The 23,131-nt window shown below is 39.8% G+C and overlaps 1 protein-coding gene across 1 annotated transcript; it reads right to left on the bottom strand.

Moving 5' to 3' along the window:
* Positions 1-16,950: 16,950 nt before the first annotated feature.
* On the bottom strand, positions 16,951-18,383 carry LOC114705418 (heat shock transcription factor, Y-linked-like). Its single transcript, XM_028887310.2, has one exon. It carries the CDS (start codon positions 18,284-18,286, stop codon positions 17,102-17,104), a length of 1,185 nt encoding a protein of 394 aa, XP_028743143.1. The 5' UTR covers positions 18,287-18,383; the 3' UTR covers positions 16,951-17,101.
* Between the last annotated feature and the right edge of the window lie 4,748 nt (positions 18,384-23,131).

Here is a 23,131-nt window from a genome sequence, read left to right as displayed (position 1 = left end):
AATGTGAGGATTTTCCTAAACCGGTGTACCCTTTGTGTTCATCAGAGAAACTTCATTTTGCAGCGGGCAACAGCTAATGTGGAGACTTCTCACTAGTCTGAGGGCTAACAGTGACCTTTGAGGGCCAGTCCCCATACTGCAGGGCATCTATATCACCGTCCTTGGCACCCTGCGGCTCAGAAAACATTGAAGACAAGGGAGACCAAAGAATGCAGGGGCAAGAGACAAAGAGAAATGCTTCAAGATGCTCTTTTGGACCCGACACGGCCACTGCCCTCATGGACTCTCAGGAGCTGTGGTTACCTGCCCATCTGAGCAGGATGGTGCCGATCAACATTTTATCACCGTGAGAGGGACTCGAGAGGCCCACTTCTCCCTGGGGGCTGCTGGCTGGATTCCAGGAAGGGAATGTCATGTTCTTGAGTGGTATAACCACTGATAAGCTGCCCTTGCCAGTAAATGATAAGCCTAGTCTTGCTCCTGTAGACAAACCCAATTAAACTCAGTGTTTTCAGACATAAAAAATAAGGGGGAGACTTGCTAGGGAGAAGGAAGAAGTGTTTCAATCAGAGAGGAGAGGGTAGAGGGGGGAGCAAAATTCATTTTGTAATGAAATTGTTACAGACTACAAATAAATAAATGTTTTAATGCAAGGTTATATGATTTTCTAATTATTTACAGTGGAATGATTAACAATTTATAAATGCACAAAAATACAGATCCATTCAAATGAATTTTAAAATGGATCATGAAGTGTTACTTGCTAATATGTTTAGTAGAAGGTAATACTTCTATGAGATAATGTAGGAGTAAATAGCTATAGTAAATGTCTCACAGACTTCCTAAGTTTGTTAATATTAATGAGGATTTACAATAGAACCAATAGGCTGGGAGATCAAAAGAGATCTTTTATTCATTTCTAGCTTCGTCACTGGACTTCAATATAAAATGATGAATACTGTGGAGAAGAAAGAGTCTCTAGCAAAAACTTTTACATAAACTTTAGTTATAATGGCTTAACCATAGGAAATAAACAAAAACTTTTTTTTTTACTAGCAAAAGTTAAATCCATCACACAGTGTGCTATGTGGCTTGGAGATGCCACTGTGTACTGCGGCGAGAATCCACCATGCTGTTTAGCTTATGGCAGCTGGCAACCAGCTCCATCTCATAGGCAGCTGTTGGGAGACCAGTCTCTATGCTGATACTGGCATTAGACTATGAGACTAGGAAGCCTAGTGTGACTCCGTTTCTGTGCATTCAGAATCTTTAAGCTTCTTTAGGTCTATGTGGATCAAAGCCCCAAGTTGAGCATCAAAGGTAGTCAGAAGGTTTCTCTGGTCCTGCCCGGGCCCTGCAGTCGGGACTAATCTCTCCCATCTGCTTCCCATAGCCACTTGGTCCCAAATAAACACATAGAGGCTTATAATAATTACCAACTGGATAGCCAATGGCTCAATCTTCTTGCTAGCTAGCTCTTATATCTTAAATTAACCCATTTCTATTAATCTATGTTTTGCTATGTGTCCCGTGGCTTTACTGGCCTGCTGGCATGTTGTTCCTTGGGCAACAGGCTGGCATTTCTCCCCTCTGCTTTTCTTCTTCCTGTCTCTCTCTCCAATTTTCTGCCTAGCTATAATCTGACTTGCCATAGGCCAAATAGCTTTATTTATCAACCAATCAGAACAACACATACTCACAGCATACAGAAAGACATCCCACAGCAGGAAAGCAAAAAGACAGAGAAGAAAAGGAAAGGAAAGAGGGAAGAAGGGAAAGAGGGAAGGGACAAACCCAAGCATGGTGACACTGATGTGTCATTCCAGCACTTGGGAAGTGGAGGTAATCCTCAGCTATATAGCAAGTTTAAAGCCAGAGTCAACTCCATAAGTGTCTTTCAGAGAGGAGGGGGCAGAGTGGGGGGATAAAGGGATGAGAATCCCTACGACATTCATGACACAAAAACTTTGTTCCAAACATGATGACTTTATTCTGCACCAATGTCTCATTCCTTTTAGGAGTTGCAAAAGTCCAGGTGATTTAATTACCTCTTGGCCATCCTCAAGCAAAGCCAAGGTTTCTTAACCAGTGGCCAAAACAAATTGTTCCTTCATTCATTAAGAAGAAGCAGGGTCTAGAAACATGATCATGTTGAGGAGCACAACTTCTTAACTTCAGAAGGCAAAGCAAACACAGAGCTGAAGAGTCTAGATCATTCAGTGGGTGATGGACCTTGCAATATTCCTGAAAAGAAAATTACTTTTATAAATATTTAAAATTTCTTTGTAATCTGATGTGTTCCCATTCTAGACCATACTCTGTTTTCTTGAGAACAGGCTCCTGCTACAAATTTCCCCAAAATTCCAGTGTCAGAGCTGTACCCTCTGACATGGCATGATAAACAGGAGGCTTTCAGGAAATGACCAGGTCTAGATAGAGTGGCGAGGGCTGAGCTCTCATTACATAACACATTTATAAGAAAGTACAGAGGCTTCCCCTCTCCCTGTCCCTCTCAGCCACATGAAAAATGGCAAGGTGGTCCCTTGAAGTCTAGGAAGAGGGGCTTCCCAAGCCCTGATCTCAGACTTACAGATTCCAGACCTGAAAGAAAACTATTTGGGCCCCTAGCAGCCCTAGCACACCTGTGGCTGGGGGGGAGCTGGTTGAGATGTCACTGTGTTCATACTTGACAACTTACAGAGTCTCCACTTTTCAAACCCTTCTATTTCAGTCCAATTGCATCTCATTTGTATTAGTTACATAACTGAACTAATTTGGTCTGTGAAAGTAAAATAAAATCTTAGCACATTGCACCACTGACATTTAGTTGGGCTAGGCCTTGTAGGAGGCTGTCCTGTGCACTGATCTGTGTTCAGCAGCACATTAGCATCAACCCACAAGATGCCAGGGGAGTTCCTTCCTCCATTATGACACTCAAAAATGTCTCCAGATGTTTCTAGGCACCACACCATCTACACCGAGCCACAATGGTTTACGTCATTCATAGAAATAATGTCTAAACATTGTGACGTGTTTTCTACCAAGCTCAACGTTAAGGCAATGTTCAAGGAGAGGTGTGACAAAGTGCTCATCCTCATCTGAACTAAGAATTTCTCAAATGACACTACATTTCACCATCCAATGTATGAAAGCCCTAAAGATTAACAGTTTTAATATTCCTCAGAATTGTCCCCCTATCCTCTTTTCATGCTGAGAATCTATAAAGGGAAATTAAAAAACCATCTTTGAATTAGAATCAATCACAGAATTTTGTCAGATTCTTGTGTCAATATCAGCATGACCACCTCCCCAAATTCCTAACCGGAATAGCCCAGTCAAGTTACACTTGAAGGGGAGGGGGGGTTCCCTCTGGTGCCTCATGCTTAAGCTGACTTCACAGTGGGCACCAAAGAAGGAAAGAAGAAATAGATTAGAGGGATTGGCCTGAAAACTGAGTGACAGGTGGAGATGAGGATGTGATAACAGAACTTTGCCTTTGTCCTCAAACTAAAAACTATGTTCTCTCTGCTAGAGACTGTGTTCAAATGGGTACTTCTCTTCCACAGAACACTGATGGTAGAGTCCTTCTCCATGATTTGGTTCAATTTCTGGCCTATAGGAAATAAAATGAGCACTTCTCACATTGTTTAAAAGAACAGAAGAATTCCAAGCACCACACAACGTATCAGCCAAACAACTACTAGAATGCAATTTGTTCCCAAACTCAGGGCATGAGCTGAATGGGAAGCCATAGAAGGATGGCGCTCCTTCCCCCCACGGCCCACGGTCGTCACACTTCATTTGCAGGTTCTGTTGCTCAGGGAAACCACAACAGTATCTGCAAAGTCAACATCATACAGACTTTGACTTTGTGATCCTCTGGGGAAAACAAGGACTCTTCACACCTTTTAGCATCTACATTGCATAAAACAGCAAAATGTTGCATATTTTTAAAAATCTTTTTATTTTTAAGCAGAAAATGAGACTCCAGAGCTGTTCACAATCTCCATGAGGAACAGCCTGAAAGGAGTAGCTCCTGAGATGATGATCTGCTCTGGACAGACAGGAGGCGCCTCATCTTTCAAAAGAGAATATTTATGCTTTTTGGATAGAGTCAGTCCAAATAGAAACCAGCACACAGCAGGAATCTAATCAGTTATATACTTGCTACTCTCCATCATACTACCTATGAGACATGGTGAGCACCTCTTTTCTTGGACATTACAAAAGAGACAGACGGACAGACAGACAGACAGAGAGGGGAGTGAGGGTGAGAAGCAGACTGCAGGGAGATGCTGCTCAACCTCTGAGAAACAAAGCAGACGACCATGGACCCTCCAGCGCTGTGCCAAATTTCTCTCTAGAAAGAAAATTTTAAAAGAGATCATTATTTTTCTGATAAATTGAAGACTTCTTTTCCCTCTGTGGTAAAGTCCAGTTATATTAAAGATGATTTGTGTGAGAGTGTGTTTGTAGGTGTTTGTGTGTATCTGGTGTGTGTGTGTGTGTGTGTGTGTGTGTGTGTGTGTGTGTGTGTGCGCGCGCGCGCGCGCGCACATGTGTTTGTGCATGCCTATGGAGGCCAGAGGTCTATGTCAGAGGTCTCTCAGATGCCCTCAGTCACTCTCCATCTTATTTGTTGAGACAGGTCACTCACTCAAGCTAAAGCTCACAGATTCAGTCAACAATCCCAGCTCTCTGGGTTCTGCCTCCCCAGCATTGGATTACAGGGGCTTGCTTACTAAGCTAGTATTTTATTTGGTGGGGGGAGGTTGTTGTTTTTACTTGTTTTTATAGGTTGCTACACTGAAACTCAAGCCTTCATGAGTACACAGAAAGCTTTTTATAGAATGCCATCCCTTCCACCTCGAAAATAATTTCTATTTTAATATCAGCCAGTTCATCATAAACTGCACCCTTGCCACCGTGGGGGAAAATATAACTTGAACTCACAGACTGCACAGCCATTTCCCCATGCAGGTAAGGCTCTAATCCTCCCATTTCCTCTTTTCCTTGCCTTTCTTTCAAGTTTACACAGGTTGAAAATAATGAGCATCTAAAACATAACTAATAATAAACTCTAGTCATAATGTGGAAGACTTGCTCAGCGGAGCATTCGGTCATTATTAATTAGCCCACTCTTGATTATCTACCTACCTATAATAGATGCTATCCAAAGGCTGATCTCCTACACACAGTTGAAATGTTAACCAAGAACACTGATAACATGAAGGATTTACCCACTTGTAAATCTTCACCTTGATTCCTGGGCTCATAAAACTGGCAATATAAATTTATTTTCATCTTCATGTCTATAAAAACAATTATAACCAACTCTCTGGGGTTTATATTTCCTGAAAGACTAATATTTGCTTTAATTATGAACTGCATTGTTATTCAACTTACAAAAAGTATTTTTGAACAGTCTTTTTAAAACATAGACAATGTATTTTTTTCAAGGACAATTTAATATGCAAGGCATTAAAATGGCTTGAATTGACATGTTTAATAAGCCATAAACCAGATAATCAGTGGCTATAAAGGATTAATTTTTCTCTTGCGTTATCAAAGAGCAGCTGTAAAAGTACAAAATCCACTGGAAAACTTGTGTTTACAGTTCTTACAATTGATTTCTAAAGTGATGTGTTAGCAACGGCCTCCATATCATGTTTTGTTTTCCCTTTTCTTCTGATATAATTGAAAAAAAATAACTTCAAATATTTGCTAGTTAACATTAAGCACTTAAATATTCTTCCATTAGTCAAGGCAGAAATCTCAGAATGGCATTGGATGGAAGTGAACACAAAACGCCACGTGTATGTCGTAGTCAAGGCAGTGGTGAGAGCGAATTTGCGGCGCTAATGGATATAGGATAACCCTCAAATCGTAGTTCCTAACTGAAGAAATAAGAACGGCGGAACATGAGCGGCATCAGGAATATACAGGTAAGAACAGAAATCCATGGAGCTGAGAAACAGGAAGACAGAAACCATTGAAACCGAACCTGAGTCTTCCAGAAATGTGTCTCATCGACGATCCTCTCAAAAGCCCCATGGCAAAGACAATGAGGCGCAAATCAAGGTCAGAAGAAAGGGGACAGTGGCAGAGGGTGGAGCAAGACAGCAGAGAAAAACAACCTTCCTGTCAAGGAACTCAGGAGAAATGGCCTGGAGGCTACAAAACCATCCAACTATTGTACTTCAGTCAAGGCAAATGAATAGTCTGATCAGCCCTATACTTATTAAATGGATAATTAGGGAGCTCAAAACCAGAGAGATTTAAGATACAGGTGGTCTCAGGCGATTGTTGCCAAAGAATCAAGGAATGAACACCATTTTAAAGAACCTTCTCCAGAGGACAGGACAGGAAAAACGACCTTTAGCTTGATTTATGACACTAATGTCACATTGATCCCAAAAGCGATAATGCATAAAAAGACAGATTAGTATCTGTAATAAATTTTACAATGCAATAATCCCAAATAAAGTACTAGTAAGCTAAACCCAGCAATGAATAAAAGTAATTGTATGCTATAAGTAGAGCTTGTTCTAGGTGCAGGGAAGGTTCAATATTTAAACAGTCAAACACTCCTTTATTAGTAATTAATAAGCTTAAGAAAAAACATATGATTGGGACTGGAGAGATGGCTGAGAGGTTCAGAGTATTGACTGCTCTTCCAGAGGACCCTGGTTCAATTCCCAGCACCCACTTGGCAGCTCACAACTGTCTGTAATGCCAGTTTCGGAGGACCCAACACCCATGGCAAAAACACCAATGAACATTAAAATAAATAAATAAAAGAGAAACATCCCTCTGTGTGAAGGTACAATATTTTAAAAAATATGATTACATTAACTGTGAATAAAATATCTGATAAAATTTTATGTCCATTCATAACAGAAATTGTCATATTTAGGAACAGGGCAATTGCTCCATTTGCTAGAGAGAGTTTTCAAGAGAACATCAGTCTAACATCTCACTTAACATGGAATACTGAAGATCCCCTTCTCTGATACCAAGAAAAAATATAGAAAAAAATGGAATGGTAAATGAAGATGAAATAAGATGTTTGTATTGAATAAGAAAGAGAAATAAAATTGTATTTGTATGTGTCACAATTATCTAAACAAAGCTAGATAAAAGATCCTTAACTCAATTTCATTTCTATGTCTTCAACAAACAAATGCAAAAGGAACTTTAAAGAGAAATACACTAATTTATAACTTCTTTTTATCTTCCTCTCAATATAGAATTGTTTTCAAATAAAAGGTTTTTAATTTAATAAGTAGAACAAGCCCATTGGATCTGTAAGATACATACAATGTCAAGAAAAAGTCTCTAGATGGCCTAGAATATTACTTTAAAGAACAACATTTTTTAAGGTCAGTTGACAAATTTTTCATTAATAATGAAACAAGCAAATTAATTCATCACATGCTTGTCTGATTTTATAATCATCAACTTGTCATTAACAATTCCCCCTTTTATATGTTATAACATTTTAGATTATTATAGTTGACTTGCCTATTTTATTTTATTCATTTCTTGAGTATTCTATAACCCTGACTATAGGAACACTTAACATTAAACTGCTTTAGAAAAGTAATGAAAATTAGAAATCCAATTAGAGGTATCAAAATAATTCACTTCATTTTAGAAACCTTTTGCTATGAAGTTCATTGGTGATAGTTTCAATACAGCCTATTCTGAAATTATGAAAGATTGGGTTTTAATAAACTTTAAAGGGTTAATTTTTTATTAATTCCTTGGGGATTTCATATGTTGTAATTTGATTGCACTCACCCCCTCCCTGATTGCCTCCCATATCCACTCCTTCCATTTCATGCCTACCCAACTTTGCCTCCTCATTTATTATTCAAAAACCATCAGATCCCATTAATGTTGCCTGTATACTCTTCCGGTGTGACCATCACTGGAGGGTGTGAGGCCAGCCTGTAGTCGTACCTTTAAAGAAAGCTAACTCTCCTTCACCTGGAGGCTATGGATTACCAATAGCTTCTCAGCTCTGGATGGACATCTATACTCACCTTCCCTCTTCATGCTGAAGTTTCATCTGGTTTAGGTCTTGCGCAGGCTGTCGGAAGCTCCCTAAGTTCATATGTGCATTTGCCCTATTGTACATGGAAACTGGTGCTCCTTTGTAGTAATCCACTGCCTCTGGCTCTTACAATCTTTCTGCCTCCTCTTCCAAAAAGGAGTCCATTTTAGAGATTTAATCATTTTTGTGATAGCATTTTTTTAACTTAAAAAAATGTTTACCTTTAAAATGAATCATTTAAATAATGTATCTGTTGATCTTAAAAACTCATTGGGAAATTTTAGGATACTGCAAAGTGAAGTGTCTGGATCAGAAAATTTTAACCTAACAAATTAACACAACCGTGCCAGTTAAAAGAAGAGAGATGCAATATCTCATAGTTCCTAAAGCCAGAAATTCTAGATCATTGTCACTGGACTGAAATGAAGGTGTCCCTCATCCAGCAGCTTTGGGGGAGAACCCAGTTCCGTTTCCAGTGTCTGGAACATTCCTTCTTATGTCCACATCACCCCGATCTGCCTCCATAATCCTATGGCCACCTCCACCTGTATCCAGAACCTCTTTTTCCCCTATCTCAGATAAAGATATTGTGGTTGAATTTGGGGCCCACCTAGACCATACATAATACTCTCAACATAGTAAGACCCTGAACCCAGTCCTGCCAACAAAGGTCCTTTCCCTCCATACAAGGAGTTCACCTGTCCCAAGGGTCCAGAACTGCTGTTGTGGAGTGGTTATTCTTATCTGCTGAGGTCATTAAGCATGGCATGGTGTGAGTTCATCTCTATCTTATGTGACATTCAGCACAGAGCTGCACATGGGTGAGTTCTTTTTCTGAGTGTATTTTAGAGAGATCGAGACTCCTTTTTCTTTTGCTGCTGTTCTCATGGGCTATTTTCAGGTGACCTTTCAATGAGAAATATGGATCTACTCGATAATGCTTAGAAATTAAATACATATTGCTGCTAAGTACAAGTAAATTCTATTCCTAAGGTTAACAAATCCATTTGCCTATCAAAATCCATTTGTAGATAAAGACAAAGATTACCAAAAGCTTCAGGAAGCATTCAACTTCATTGCTAATTAAGGATATCCAAATATAGTAGGGAAAGTCCTATGTTTCCTTTTAATATTGAATAATGAGCCAAATATCCATTCAGCCTAAACAAATGCACATATGTCATATTAGCTTTAAATCTTTTGTATAAAGACAAAGACATGCATCATCATCATCCTGAAAGTATTTTCAGCTCCATCTTGGAGTTCCTCGGTCAAAAGCTTTGAGAATGGGAACTCTCTGTATTTTACCCCCAAGCCCAGTCGGTAATTCTAAATCACGTATTAAAGTGAATTAAATTATTTAAAAAATTATTATTAAGAAAACTATTCTAGATATTTTTTAAAAATAAAAATGTTTTATGAGTGCTATAAATCATTTATATTGAGGACAGAAGTCATAGTCAATGTCTGCCCCACAGAGAGAAATGTTGATATAAATCATGAAGCAATACAGAGTAAAATTTGCTTTCTCTCTGTGTGTGTCTCTGTCTCTGTGTGTCTCTCTGTCTCTGTCTCTGTGTGTGTGTGTGTGTGTGTGTGTGTGTGTGTGTGTGTGTGTGCCGGCACAAGTGTGCACGGAGTAGTGAATACAGGTGTCAGGCATGTAAAGCAACTTTCCCATCAGTTTGCTGAACTCTAAATTTTTCTTAAGCTCCAAACACCATACTGCTTCAATGTGCTAGTAGTGCCCAAGAGAGAGAGAACAAAAGTAGTGGGTATAATGTGAGGCTGGGGCAGGGACCAGTCTCCCAAGTTCTGTATAAATCAAGAATTCAAAAAGGTGTTGTCTTATACATTAATCTTCAACACTGACAGATATTTCCTAGTTGTGACCTTTTGATGCTTATATATACATCATATTCTAAAGTCTTTTTACAGAAATACAGACAATATTAAAAGTATGTGGGATGATAGCCACTAAAATAGACACAAACTCTATGTCTAGAGAAATTGAAAGCTTGAAAGAATAAGCTTTAAATTTTTGACAGTTAAATTTCTTTATAAAGTTGCTAGTATTCTCTATGTATCAAATGGATCATTATAACCTCAACTTTCATTGACACAATTCAAAATGTTACTTATTCTATTATATACAACCCCATTTATCTCAAAATATCAGATATTATTTTACTCACATCTGATGTACATGCTATGATCAAAATTTAATTCCACTTTTCCTGAAATGGGGAACATGTTTTGTCTGAGCTCTATAGTACTCACATGCAATTTTAACTTATAATTCTCAATATGTTCTATTACCATTAGAGAATAATAGAGAGTATGCCTGCAGCTAGTTTAATACCTTTAAATTCCTATGGATCACAATGAAAGACCATGTAGCCCAGCATGCCTCACATTTCAAAAGTTGTGGGCTGTTAACATTGCACTTTTATTAAAATTCCTATTAATTTTTTTGCTGTCAACCTAAATGTAAAATTACTTTATCATTTTTCTACAGAATAAAAGAATAAAGAAAATACTTGTTTATTTCCGAGTAATTATCTAGGCCAACATGGAGAAAGAAACTTAGAAAAAGTCAACTATGTTATAGCTTAAGGATAGCCAACTTGCAAATATTTTAATACTGAAATGATACAGTTACGTCATCATGTGGCCTTCTCCACGGTGCTTAGTATTGTGCTTCTCCGTGGGCCAGGAACTGTGTTGATCAGATAGAACCGTGCGCAAGACAGAATCCAGTCTGCAGGAAGCAACCATTCTCATAGGAGTGACCAACGGTGTGAGTAGTGCTAAAATGTGATTACAGAGAGAGGGAGGGAGAAAGCTCCACCAACATCTAAAGAAAGAATTGAAATGGAGTATGAAAAGCAGAGGAGCATTCCAATAAGAGATCACAGACTGTAAAACAACCCTGAGTCAAGAAACTGGAAGAGAAGTTAGAAAGAGGGAGGAAAAAGGAGAGGGCACAGCATGAGACTGGACAGGGCTAGGAACCAGCCTCCCAAGGTCTCTGTAACCCAGGAATATGGTGGCCGTCAAACTGAGCTTGCCTCCAAGTAACAGAAAGCCGTTGAAGGTTTGAGAAGCCCTCCCTAACTTCTAAGGGAGAAACAGCCAAACCTAAGACACAAAGGCAGTGCCGGAGACTAAGAGGTGATGAGGACCTCACCGACTGCAGACGTTCAGAGGCAGAGGCAGGCATTTCCAGTCTGTTTGGAAATCTGCTTTGGAAGCAGAAGTTGGCCCTAAGTGAGATGGAGGACCAGTGAGCCTCGGGTGCAAAGCTAACCCTTAGGTGACTCATCCAGAAGGAATGGAGCTGTTTACTGAGATGGAAGGCACTGCAGGAAGACTCGTTTCCTGGAACAAGGGCCCTGGTACCTGGGATACCTGCAAAACATATAAGTGAAGACATCAAAAAGCAGATGTAAGTTAATCTGACTTTTAAAAAGATCTAGGATAAAATATATCTTCTAAATTTTAATCAGATTTTTAGTAGTATATTTGATCACATTTTCTTCAGACAAACATAGTTTCCTCTATTTTTTTTCCACTGCTAGAGATTGAAGCCTGGAGGTGAGGTTAGCAGCTCTCCATGCTATGAAGATACCCACTCCTATAATCTCCTTCTGAGATACATAACTTTACTGAGTATATATTTTTACTTCACATAGCTCTACGGAACATTACCAATCCCATTCTTATTTTTATAACACAGATGCCTTCTATTAACTGTTTTAATTATAAGCAATGCTGTAATTAACACTTTTGTATAGCTCTGTACTTTTTGTGAAATTTAGTCAACAGGAAATACTGTGTGATGTATATGCTTAATGCATACAGAGAGAATTAAATTAATTCATCATATATAGACATGAAGTGGAAAACAAGGTAAGTTGGCAGGAACTATTTGCTTGTTGTTTGTTTTGTAACCAGCTAGAAAGATTTTGCTTGCAATCTTAAATATTTTAAAACCGCTAGTGGGAGTATCATCTCTATTTCAACACTGAGAAGAAAATCTCTCAGTTTATAGGATGACACAGTCCTAGTTTGTAAGGCATGAGAACAGTAGAGTAGTGCATTAAATTCTCCATCTTTCTTACCTTTTCAAAGACCCTAACATTCCCATGAGAACACCAGAGTCTGAGGGTTGGGAGTGAACCAGAGCAGCAGCGGACTTGCCTATAGGCGTGAAACTATGATTTTGATATCAAGCTGCAAAGGAGGGGGGAATCATTGTCAAACTTTGTAAACAGCTCCAATGGGGCATGAGCGCTTTTGACGTCTAGAAACCTGTCTTCATCTCCCATCTTGGTCCACCTAAGCCACACCCGAGTTGGTACGTGTTACCATTTGTAGTACCGGTGGGCATTTATTTTCCTGAAAAAAAAAAAAAATCAAAAGAAATCATATTTTTCCAAGGCCAGATCTTTGAAAGTAACATCCAGCCCAGAACCCCAGGAAACAGAGACGTATCAGATGAAAGTCACTCCTTGCCAGGGGTGATGCAGTGGCTTCTCGGTGCTTTCTTCCAAAATGTCTCAGCAACAACAGAACGGCGAGTAGGCAGTTGGCTCCTTTGAGAGTCCCGCTCACTGCTGAGCATGGAGGAGTGTGGGGCCCTGGGTGAGAGATATCACCCAGACATTGAAACCCTCTGCCTCCTCCAGTCCACCTGCAAACTGGAAATTGAAGAGATGTCTCAAAAACATGAGCTCCTCCTTTGCCTGGTGGGATATCTTTATCCTTGAGCAATAGCTCCAAATGACAGCCTTCAGTCTCTGAAAACGTAAAAACTGCCTTTTGAGTCCACACGAATGAGGGCTGAAGCCATTCATTATTTCCCTCTGGATTCTCATTCACTCCGAACTATAGGAAGTGTCAAAAATGCAGGACTGATGAAAAGTGTGTAAACATATTATCCAGATACCCAAGTTGTCACACGGAGCAATTTTGTTGTTGTTCCCTGGTTTCAGTGTGAGCAAAGTTGAGCTGTGAAATGATCAGGTAGAGAGTTCTTTCTCTGACAGATAGTATTTCTCATTTTAAATGATTTGTATTATTTTTCTTTTGAGTCCCCAGGCAAGTTCCAAACTCTGTTCAGATTTGCTCTGTTTTTAGAACCCTGTCCCCTCTCTACGACTCAGCAGGAAGCGTAATTGATGTGTGGCACAGGACTCTAATCTTCAGTTTGTTGTGGGTTGCTTTTGTATCGCTTAGGATGGTCAAGGCTGTTTGGATAGGAAAGTATTCTAAACTCTCTGTGGCAGAATACAAACTAACAGTGATCAACAGCCAGATAACCTGGAGAATTCAGAAAACATTTAAGTATTTTTAGCTGACAACAAATCGAAAGTACACTGAAGGGTGTCTCAAAAGTAGATCAGTGCCTGGCAGTGGTGGCACACGCCTTTAACCCCAGCACTTGGGAGGCAGAGGCAGGCGGATCTCAGTGAGTTGGAGGCCAGCCTGGTCTACAAGGGGAGTTCCAGGAGAGCCAGAGCTGTCCCACAGAGAAACTTTGTCTCGAAAAGAAAAAAAAAAAAAACTTGCCCCAATTACTTTCATTTGCAACTCATTAGCAGAATATGTAACCAGAAAAAAAAAATCTAACGTATGATGACTATAATGACGAGCCAACAGAAAGAGATAAGAAATGAGTGAAGAACATTTGAATCAGTTGATGTAAAACACCTCTCAACTCAAAGAGATTACGAGAGCATTCATTCTCAACTTAAACATACATGGCCATGGCCTAGGAACACAGATTCAGATTGCTCCAACCCAAACTTGAGTGACCACGGGTGACCTAGGAACACAGACCCAGATTGCTCCCAGCAGCATGGTCCAATATGGCGATCATTGCCTGAAGCCTTTGCACTTACAGAACAGAACAGAGCCGTAAGTCAAGTTGCTTTTCAGAAACACTGGAGGGACGTCAGATAGATGGGTTACAGCAAAGTGGGGATCACCTCTCTAGGTCTCGGACGCTGTCTGATGACATTCTTAGCTTCTGGGCTGGTGGAAGATAACAGTCTGTTGACACATGGCAAAAGGTTTGACTGATAGCTGCATGGATGCTAGGTCAGTCACACGTGGGAAATGAATGGCCCAACAGTCTCCAATAATTCGACACTGGATCAACAGCATTCCTGCTCTCCAGGATCATGAGGCCTTAGTCAGTCAATCAACCTTGTGGAATCCTTAGGGCGGGCATGGCTTCCCCCACCACGTCCCTCCCAAACTTCAAGTCATTTAAAGAAAACTTTTTATTATTATTTTATTATTTCAAAAAATGTGTAGGGAAAATCAAGTAAAGCTTGCCGAAGACCAAAGAATTTAAAAAACACAGCTTTTAGTTCAATGACTTACAGAAAGATCATGTGAGATGGCTCTTTGCACAGCTCTGCTGGAAATCACAAGGGGAACGGAGTACTCTCTTCTCTCAGAGGCACATACTTGGGGATTTCTACCACTCATACCTCAGCTTTTTCCAACAAGGTTCTGAGGTAGGTTACAAGGTGAAACACAGTAAGGGAATAGTAAGTTAGAAAGACAAGGAAGAATAAGGAATTACAGACAATGCTAACTGAACAATTAGAACCGAGGATCTGAGTAACAAAAGAGCTGGAACACTCTTCTAGAAGTCAGTGACAGACTTGGTGCTGGATAGCTCAAGAGCCTGGCAAACTATGAAGGCTGACCAAGTATGCAAGATGAAAGTGACTGGGAAGCAGACAGGTGCATAGGCACACGCCTCTAATCCCAGCACTCGGGAGGCAGGGGCAGGCGCATCTCTGTGAGCGAGAGTCCCATCTAATCTACATAGCAGATTCCAGAATGCCCAGTCCCACATAGTAAGATCCTGTCTCAAATATGAATTAATGAAAAAAATCAATTTTTTGTACAAAGCAGCAGCAGCACAATAACTTCCGACCCTGGGGTGCTCATGGATAAAGCACGTGTCACATAATAAAGTGCTTACAAAGGGCGTGTCTGAGACAGGCTAGAGGGATATAGCTTCCTCCATATTTCACTAGTGAAAACACAGGATTTATTGTGTGAGTCCCATAACCACACATTTACTACTAAACATAACCTACAGCCTTATAGAGTTTGGCTTAGCATACCACAACTCTTTCTGCCATTGTTTTTACCTTTAGTGATTATTACAGTGTTGATTTGACTGTGGTTGTCAATACCCACATCACTCAGGTTGTCCAGGTTATGAAGGAGGAAGAGGTTCCTTTCCCAAACAGAACCTTGGTATAAATCCCATCTCCACAGTGAGCATACAGACTGCTGAACGCAACCTTTCCCCATGACCAGTTCACTTTACAGTGATATTTGTGAACTCTAATTTGAGCACCTTTAGGCTTGGAACTCAGTCTCTAGTTTGGCTATAATTGCTTCCTACTTTTTGCCGCGACCTTACTGATTATGTTCTCTGTGGAGCCTCCATAGAAATTTGAGTTTGAGGTCCTTGGTATGTGACTCAGTAAAACAAAAATGTCTCATAAATCCCATGCCTGTTCCTCTGCAGCAGCTGCTTTGAGGAAATATCCAAGGAACAATGACTCCACTCAAGCTTTTCAGACAGCTGAGTCTGTTGGGGGAGATAATAGCAAAACACTTAAGAGCATATACTACAACCATAACAATAACTATTCTATAGATTTTATGGCTCTTTATATTTTAGCAAGCTATTTCTCATTCATCACTGTGGTTGCTTCTTCCAGGAGTCCCAGGAAGCAATCGGAGGAGGAATTATGGCCCCGATTTTTTCAGATAAAAATCCTGATTTCCAAAATCGCAAAGCACCTTAGCCTAGGGAACATGACTAACCCCACATACAGCAGAACACCACGGGAGACAGCACTCACAGCTTTACGCCCTGTACAGCACTGGATACAGAGACATTGCCTCAGTATTTTCTCAATTAATATTCAAGAGAATGCTTGGCAACGTCCACTTTGACTCATAAAGACGGATGATTAGGAGAAGATTACAGATAAGAGTGAGCATAATGAACCACAAATACACTATACAATACTCCAAGTTTGTGGACTATAGAAAGGCCACACGTTATGTATGACCCCACCCTATATGATTTTAATATAAGGAAATGTTATAAATGGAGACCACCTAAAAGTTGAGATGTAAATTTAGACTAAATATGATAGTCTCAAGTTCTTCATGAAACGAATGTGATTATTCTTCCTCCCCAGAAAAGGGAGAATATTCAGGAAATAGAACCCCAAAGTTTAAGACTTTAAATCACTCAAAGGCAAAAGAAAAAAGTCAAGACTACAAGTGCATTTACTGCAGTACTCTCTACAACAGAAAAATATTAAAAATTGCCTTTAGGCCCACTGACCAAAGCCAACTGAACTACATCTGTGCATTTATAAAAGAAAAATGAAAGAGACTATATGCTAAGATGGGTAATGTTCTGGCATTTTGCAAAGTGGAAAGAATCAAGATCTAAAAACGTATTTCTGTGTGTCTATGTGTGCATATGTAAATATATCACATAATATGCATTATATGTTTGTGTGTTTATATATGTGTATAGTCTACATATATATACAGATATATTTGCACAGTTTCCAACATTTACTTGTACACACACACACACACACACACACACACACACACACACACATTCTTTAAGTATTTCATTTTATGTGAGTGAATATGTTTTGCCTGCATGTATGTCTACACATCACATGCATGTACTGACCATGGAGGCCAGTAGAGGGTACTGGGTAACCTGGAACTGAGTTACAAAGAGTTTCTAGCTGCCATGTGGATGCTGAGAATCAAACTCCGGAGCTCTAGAAGACCAGCCAGTACTCCTTGTTTTTTTTTTTTTTTAAGGTGCACATAGAATTTTATTGTTCTATTTTGATGATGTCAGGTGCACTCCAAGTGACTGTCAACTTGAATTCTAATCTCTGCTATGCTGAATGTTTTCATAAACAACCAAGCAGAGTGTTGGTAATGAGAAAGCTGACAGTATCATGATGATGGATGATGGTTCGATGTGGATGCCAAGGTAGCGGATGCTACCCTTTCCTTGTATATTGGTAACTTGGGTTCACCGATTGGTTTTGAGTCAGAGTAAGTAGATGAACCGGATGAAAAATGAGGATACCCGGGTCGAAAAGGAGAAGGTTCTGTCTGCATTTCAATACAACTGTTCCACAAATGAGACACATCCCTGTGGTTCTGAGCAATAGAGGTTATAATGAAATTCATAGTGTTGTCATTTGCCTGGGTGTAGATTCTCTGTGGGTCCACATGGAGAGGGGACACCTCATTTAAGGGAGCAGGGCGACGTGTTAGAATTTCTTCAGGTGTTCTAAAGGAGCTTGATGTTGCAAGAGAAAAGTCCCTTCTGATCCCATCCATTGTATCAGAACCTCCTTGGGCAGTAGAAGGCTTCTGTCTCAGATACACATTTGAAATGCTAGGGCCAGACAATAGTTTCCTTTCGCTGGTTTGGACAGCTACACCCAGACTGTGGTCATCCATGTTGTCCAAGTCTGGACTGAAGCGTTTATTCTTAAAATCTGGAAGTGCTGGAGCAGCCCCACGAGAAGCAGTCTTTATCCCGATTCTCCTTTTCATTCTTTCCATGAGGTGGGGGCAGTCACGCAGAAAGTTTGGATTCTGATAGAACTGTAACTTGCATGAGGCAGAGACTCCTTTTTCTTCAGCCAGGAAGTCAGGGAGAGAAGCAGATCTCTGGAAATTTTGTCTCATTTTCCTAAATCCATACAGATTCAGCTGTCGAACCAAACTTTTCATGCTATCCGTTTCAAATATTCTGAAGGGGGCCTTTCTTTCCAACACTTCCTTCTTAAAGAGTTCTTCGTTGATCACTATGTAAGTCCCAGCTTCATCCCACCAAATAGACTTAAATTTGTCACTTCCCACTATCTTCCAAAGCTTTCTGGGAAAGGTCATGGAGAATAAATTACTGTCTTCATCTGGCTCTGAGGCACAGAGGGTGTGAGGCGGCCTCTTTATCAAGAAGCGCTGAGCCAGAACCTGAAATGCACTTTCCTCTATAATAGCCCATAAGTCCGAGTCCCTCTGGCCTGTGTCGTCATCACACAAAGGGTGGCTGGAGGAGGTCTCTGAATCAGTTGACACCTCATGAGGGGAAACATCCAGAGTCTCTGAAGATGCCTCTGCCATCTCCTGCACACTTGACTTCACCTACAAAGTCTTCACATCCAAACGGCTTTGGGCTCTGCCGCTTTCCTTGGAGCTTCAGTATTCCTACACGGATGAGAGGAAGCGATGACATCATAAAGGTGGTCAGTCTGACAGCTATGACATCATAGGATGGCTTTTGGGGCTCCTGCCGATCATGGAATGGCATTATGCCAAAAGCATTCCTGTCCCATGCAGAAATGTTCTCTGTAAAGCAAAAGATTAGCTGGCCCCTTACTTACTGAAGAAGACTTAAAAATCTCGTTCCTAAAGACACTTTCTTTTTTTCCTTCTTTTTTATTATAACTTTTATTATTTAAAACAATTTTTAAATTTAAATATATTTTGATCATACTCTTCCCCTCCCCCAAGTCTTTCCAGATCCCTTTCCTCCCTACCCACCCAACTTTCAGTTCATTTTCAAAAACCAAACAAAACCCCAGTACAACAACAGCAACAATAATGAAAAAACCCAAAGCCAAGAAAACAAAATAAACCACCACCCAAAAAGAAAAAACAAAACAAACCACCAAACTATTAAAGCACGGGAAAAAAAAAAAAAAAACTGTGCAGTCCATTATACATTGGCCAACTATTCCTGAGCATGAGGCCTGCCCTGCAGTGCTTGATATATCCATTCTCACTCCATTGGAGGACACCAATTTTCCCTCTCCAGTGGATATAAATGACAGTTCAGTTGTTAGCCATCTTCTCTCCCTGTGCAACCAGAACTCTGAAGCGCTGAGCCATTCGCCAGCCCTGACAGACTTACATTTTTAGATATAATGTTTTCTCCGGCCTTGATAGCCTTGCATTCTTAAATATTTTATATATGTATATGTATAGTGATAAATAGCTGTACAAATACATACATTTAATTATATTTGCAAAAATAAGAAAAACACTAGTAATATAAGCCCAAATGAATGAAAATGATAACCCTGGGTTACAGAGTATGGCAGATGGGGTGAAAGTGAGACTCTGATTAATGTACATTTTAAAAAACATACAATATATTTATCATGGTTTCCCTCTCCCTGTCTTCCCTTTCAGAGTTATGGCTTTGAAATCACAAAAAAAATGCGTTTATGTTTATGACAAGTAAATTACAAAGGCAATCTCTAAAATCACAATCGATCTGAAGTAGATGAACCCAATTGCATACCAAATTCACGGCATCAGCACCAAGAAGGAAAGGTGGGCTGCAAGCAGGCTCATCACCGAACACAGGGCTCCGTCCGTAGTTGCTGTTGGTTTCTATGAAGAGCACACACAACAGCAGGGCATAGAGTCAACGGGGTGACAGATGCCTACCTCGTCTGACAAGGGACCCCGTGCTGACAGCCATAGCGGAATGGAGAAAGACATGAAATGGGACCATCGTTGCCTCAAGAACAACTTGTAGTGAGGACAGGTTTACAAATTGGTCACATCAGTCATTTTGCCAAGAAGGCTGCATGAGGACCACTTTAGACATCTGTCAAGCAGTAACTAGTCATCACTTACTGGGCCCATTTAGAAGACAGCTTGTAAGAAGACTATTTCACAAATAAATTAAGAAGGTTATAGACAGTGGCCTTACCCTAATTTTTATAAACTGTTAAGAGGACTCCACCTCATCAGGCAGTTATTAATTAACCTACTCATCTTCCCTGAGTAGGAAGAATGGGTTATAGTGGAAGGGAAGGGAATTAGATGGGAGCTACATATACATCTCTGAAACACAAGGAGTAAACACGAGACTAGGAAAACTATGGGACAACTTAACGAAACAGGCTGGCCTTTTGCCTGGACTGGGAGCTGAGGTGAGGTCAGTGATGCCAGGTTTGCTGTGACACAGAGAAATGGGAAGAGCTGTGGGCAGTCACTGAGTGTACAAGCAATCAGAGATTGCCAACTGACTTGACGTTTTTTGTGATAGGATTAGTTTATTAAAAATACACATGACTTAGCCAAGTAGAAATAGTGCTGATTGTGCATCATGTAGCTTTCTTAGAGGCCAGTGATGATAAGGAGGTTAATGGGATGCAGGAGTGGCCTTTGCATCTTCCCATTAACTATGATGGCTCTGGAATAGCTGGAACTCTCACCCGCCGCTAGTGAGAATTCAAAATATTATAGTCACTTTGCAAGATAGTTTGGTGGCTTCTTACAACAACACTAAATGTACTCTTATTGTATGGAGCTAAAAATCCCAAGGAGTTGAAAACTTAGGTCCACACAAAAACTTGCTCACGGATGTTTTTGATAGCTTTACTCAAAATTGCCGAAACTTGAAAGCAACCAAGATGTCCCTAAGTGAGTGAGTGGATCTGGCATTCTGAACATTTTTGAAAATGTCAAATGTGGAGATGGTGTTGACAAAAAAAAAAAAAAAAAAAAAAAAAAAAAAAAAAAAAAAAAGATGAGGGCTGCTGAGAAGTGGGGGAATGCGCAGAGGCTGTGTAGGATTGGTGAAAACATCCTGGATGATACCGCAGTGGTGGATAAATAGCGTTATACATCTCTCTAAAGCAAGTAGATGTACAAACCCAAAGGAGTACCTAGTGGAGACCATCCTTAGGTGGTAATCATTAGCCACGTATTTTTATCAACTGTTAGAAATGCAGAGCTCCAGTGAAGGATAGTGATGGCGAGGTTATGTGCATAGAGACAGAAGTACAGGAGAGATGTCTGCACCTCTCTGTGCACTGCATTAAGGGTGTGAAACTGCTCCAAAAATCTATTTTTAAAAAAAAAGTGTAAAGCATGTTTGTTTGATTGGACCTTTTATAATAATTCAAAGTAAATACATTACTAAATACATTAGTTAAACCTGAATGTATCTTAATTGGAAGTGTAAAATTTGCCTAGTTGTAATATCTACTCTTTGTTCATTAGTGAGAGGGAGCCAGAAAAGCGTGTTATACGGGTGTTTATAGGGGAATCAATTTAATATGACCTCTTTTCTTCTTGCTCAGTTTAGTGGATTTTGTATATGTGAACGCAAGCTCAAACTATAGGTAACCAAGAGAACTAATAAGATTCATCAAGGGAGAAGTAACGTGTGTAAAATCCAAAGAAAGTGTTTCATTCCCAAAGGTAACCAGAAATACAAGATCTGTACAGTGATGTCAGAGAAAAGGCAAAGGGGAAAATGTCACATGGAGAAACTAAAGAGTCTGACAGAAGAAAATTTACCAAGAATTCAAGATTAAGTGACCTCAATACGGGCATACTGTTAAACAACCAGCGGCTACAGAGTTTCTCACAATACTTATTTAAAGTATGTTTCATTGCAAAGTGTATCTTTATCCCTATTCCCTCTTAGGAGAAATATCTTTTTTCATCGTGTCCTTTGTGTTAAAAAAAAAAAACTTTAAAAAGTAAACACTTAGCTTTAAAAAAAGCTCCGAAATTGCTAACAGGCAAGCATCAGGAAGTTGCATTCAATTCAGATAAACTTCAAAGTGATACAAGGTTCTGGAGGCCACTGTCTAGCCTAAAACCAAATCAAGCTGAAGGTCATATATAAACAAATGTGTTTATGTCTTTTTTTTTCCTGCACATTAGATTTCCCTAACAGGATGAAAACAGTATTTTAAGCACATCTGATTTTTTTAAACCAAATTTTCTTTCAAAAATGTGAAATTGCAAAGATCAATATTAAGTCTAGACCTACGGGGTTTGGGTACACTTTTAGACATATATTGTAATCGAAATCTCAGTTAAAAGGACCATCTTTAATAAAGGTTACTTGAATTAGTCTCCATAAATGTTCACCTTTTTTACATGTATAATCTCTGCCCACAAATTGTCAACAACTAAGGAATCTTTTCCTGAAGGAAGGTTTTGCCTAGGTATTTAAATACATGCTCTGAAGTGGTTATAAAACCAACTCTCTAAAATGGTGTGATTGAGTCACAAAGAGTTTAATACTACTATAGAAATAAGTCAAAAGGCATATAAAATCCACTTGATAAAATATCACAAAGTTACACAAGGAAAGAGACAAAATAAAATAAATTCCCCTAATGTATCGCAAATACCAACCACCACACACTACCTACAAGCCATATGTTTTTCCATCTGTTCTGTTATCGTTGACTAAATTTATAGTATTTGGGCTATCAGAAGGGTTGTCAAACATGAGCTGGGCATGATTTTAAACCTAGGTGTTACTGTTGGGTTTGTTCCCCCCTTTTCTTTTCTTTTTTCAAGAAACTACTCACTTCTACACCCATGGTACCATTGATGACATTTAAGGAGTTCAGATTAAGATTTCCCCAGCATCTCTGAGAATGGGAGTCAGTCATTGGAAGGTTTAAACTGGCCATCACTGACTGATCGATCTCCTACAACTTTCCACATTTTGAGTGAGGGCTACTCACAAAGAAGGCAGAAATTCTGAAGGTAGATGGGATCCTTTTGGTTGCAAGGTTCTGCTCTTTCATTGGCCAAAATGGAAGATGATGCTCCATGACCCTCTCTTTGCTTCTAGCTCCCTGTTTGGCAGAGGTATTCATTGTCACTCCCTTAGACTATGTGGAAAAGTGGCAATGCTGAAATTGGCCAGAAAAACCAGTTCCACCATTTTGGCCGAATTTAAGCAAGCTTTTACTAAAATATTAAATACTGACCAAGAAGGAATTTGGTCAGGACCATCATCTGGAAACTTTCCAGATAAGTGACCCCAAGACACTTCTTGGCGGGGCTTATATGGGCAAAACCCATAGGCCACCATATTTTCCCATGAGGCTTTGTTGTTATTTTCTAAGAACTACAATTCCCAGAATTCCAGGAAGTTACCCAGTCTTTGGGCAGGTGGGGCTTACAGGTTTAACTTTG

Source organism: Peromyscus leucopus, chromosome 13 (genome assembly GCF_004664715.2).
Source record: "Peromyscus leucopus breed LL Stock chromosome 13, UCI_PerLeu_2.1, whole genome shotgun sequence".
NCBI classification, from domain to species: Eukaryota; Metazoa; Chordata; class Mammalia; order Rodentia; family Cricetidae; genus Peromyscus; species Peromyscus leucopus.
Note: the sequence above shows the minus strand (reverse complement) of the source record. Positions and strands in the feature narration are given on the sequence as shown.

Bases quoted from the DNA above. Each gene is read 5' to 3' on its own strand.
- LOC114705418 (XM_028887310.2), bottom strand. From the start codon at position 18,286: ATGGCAGAGGCATCTTCAGAGACTCTGGATGTTTCCCCTCATGAGGTG.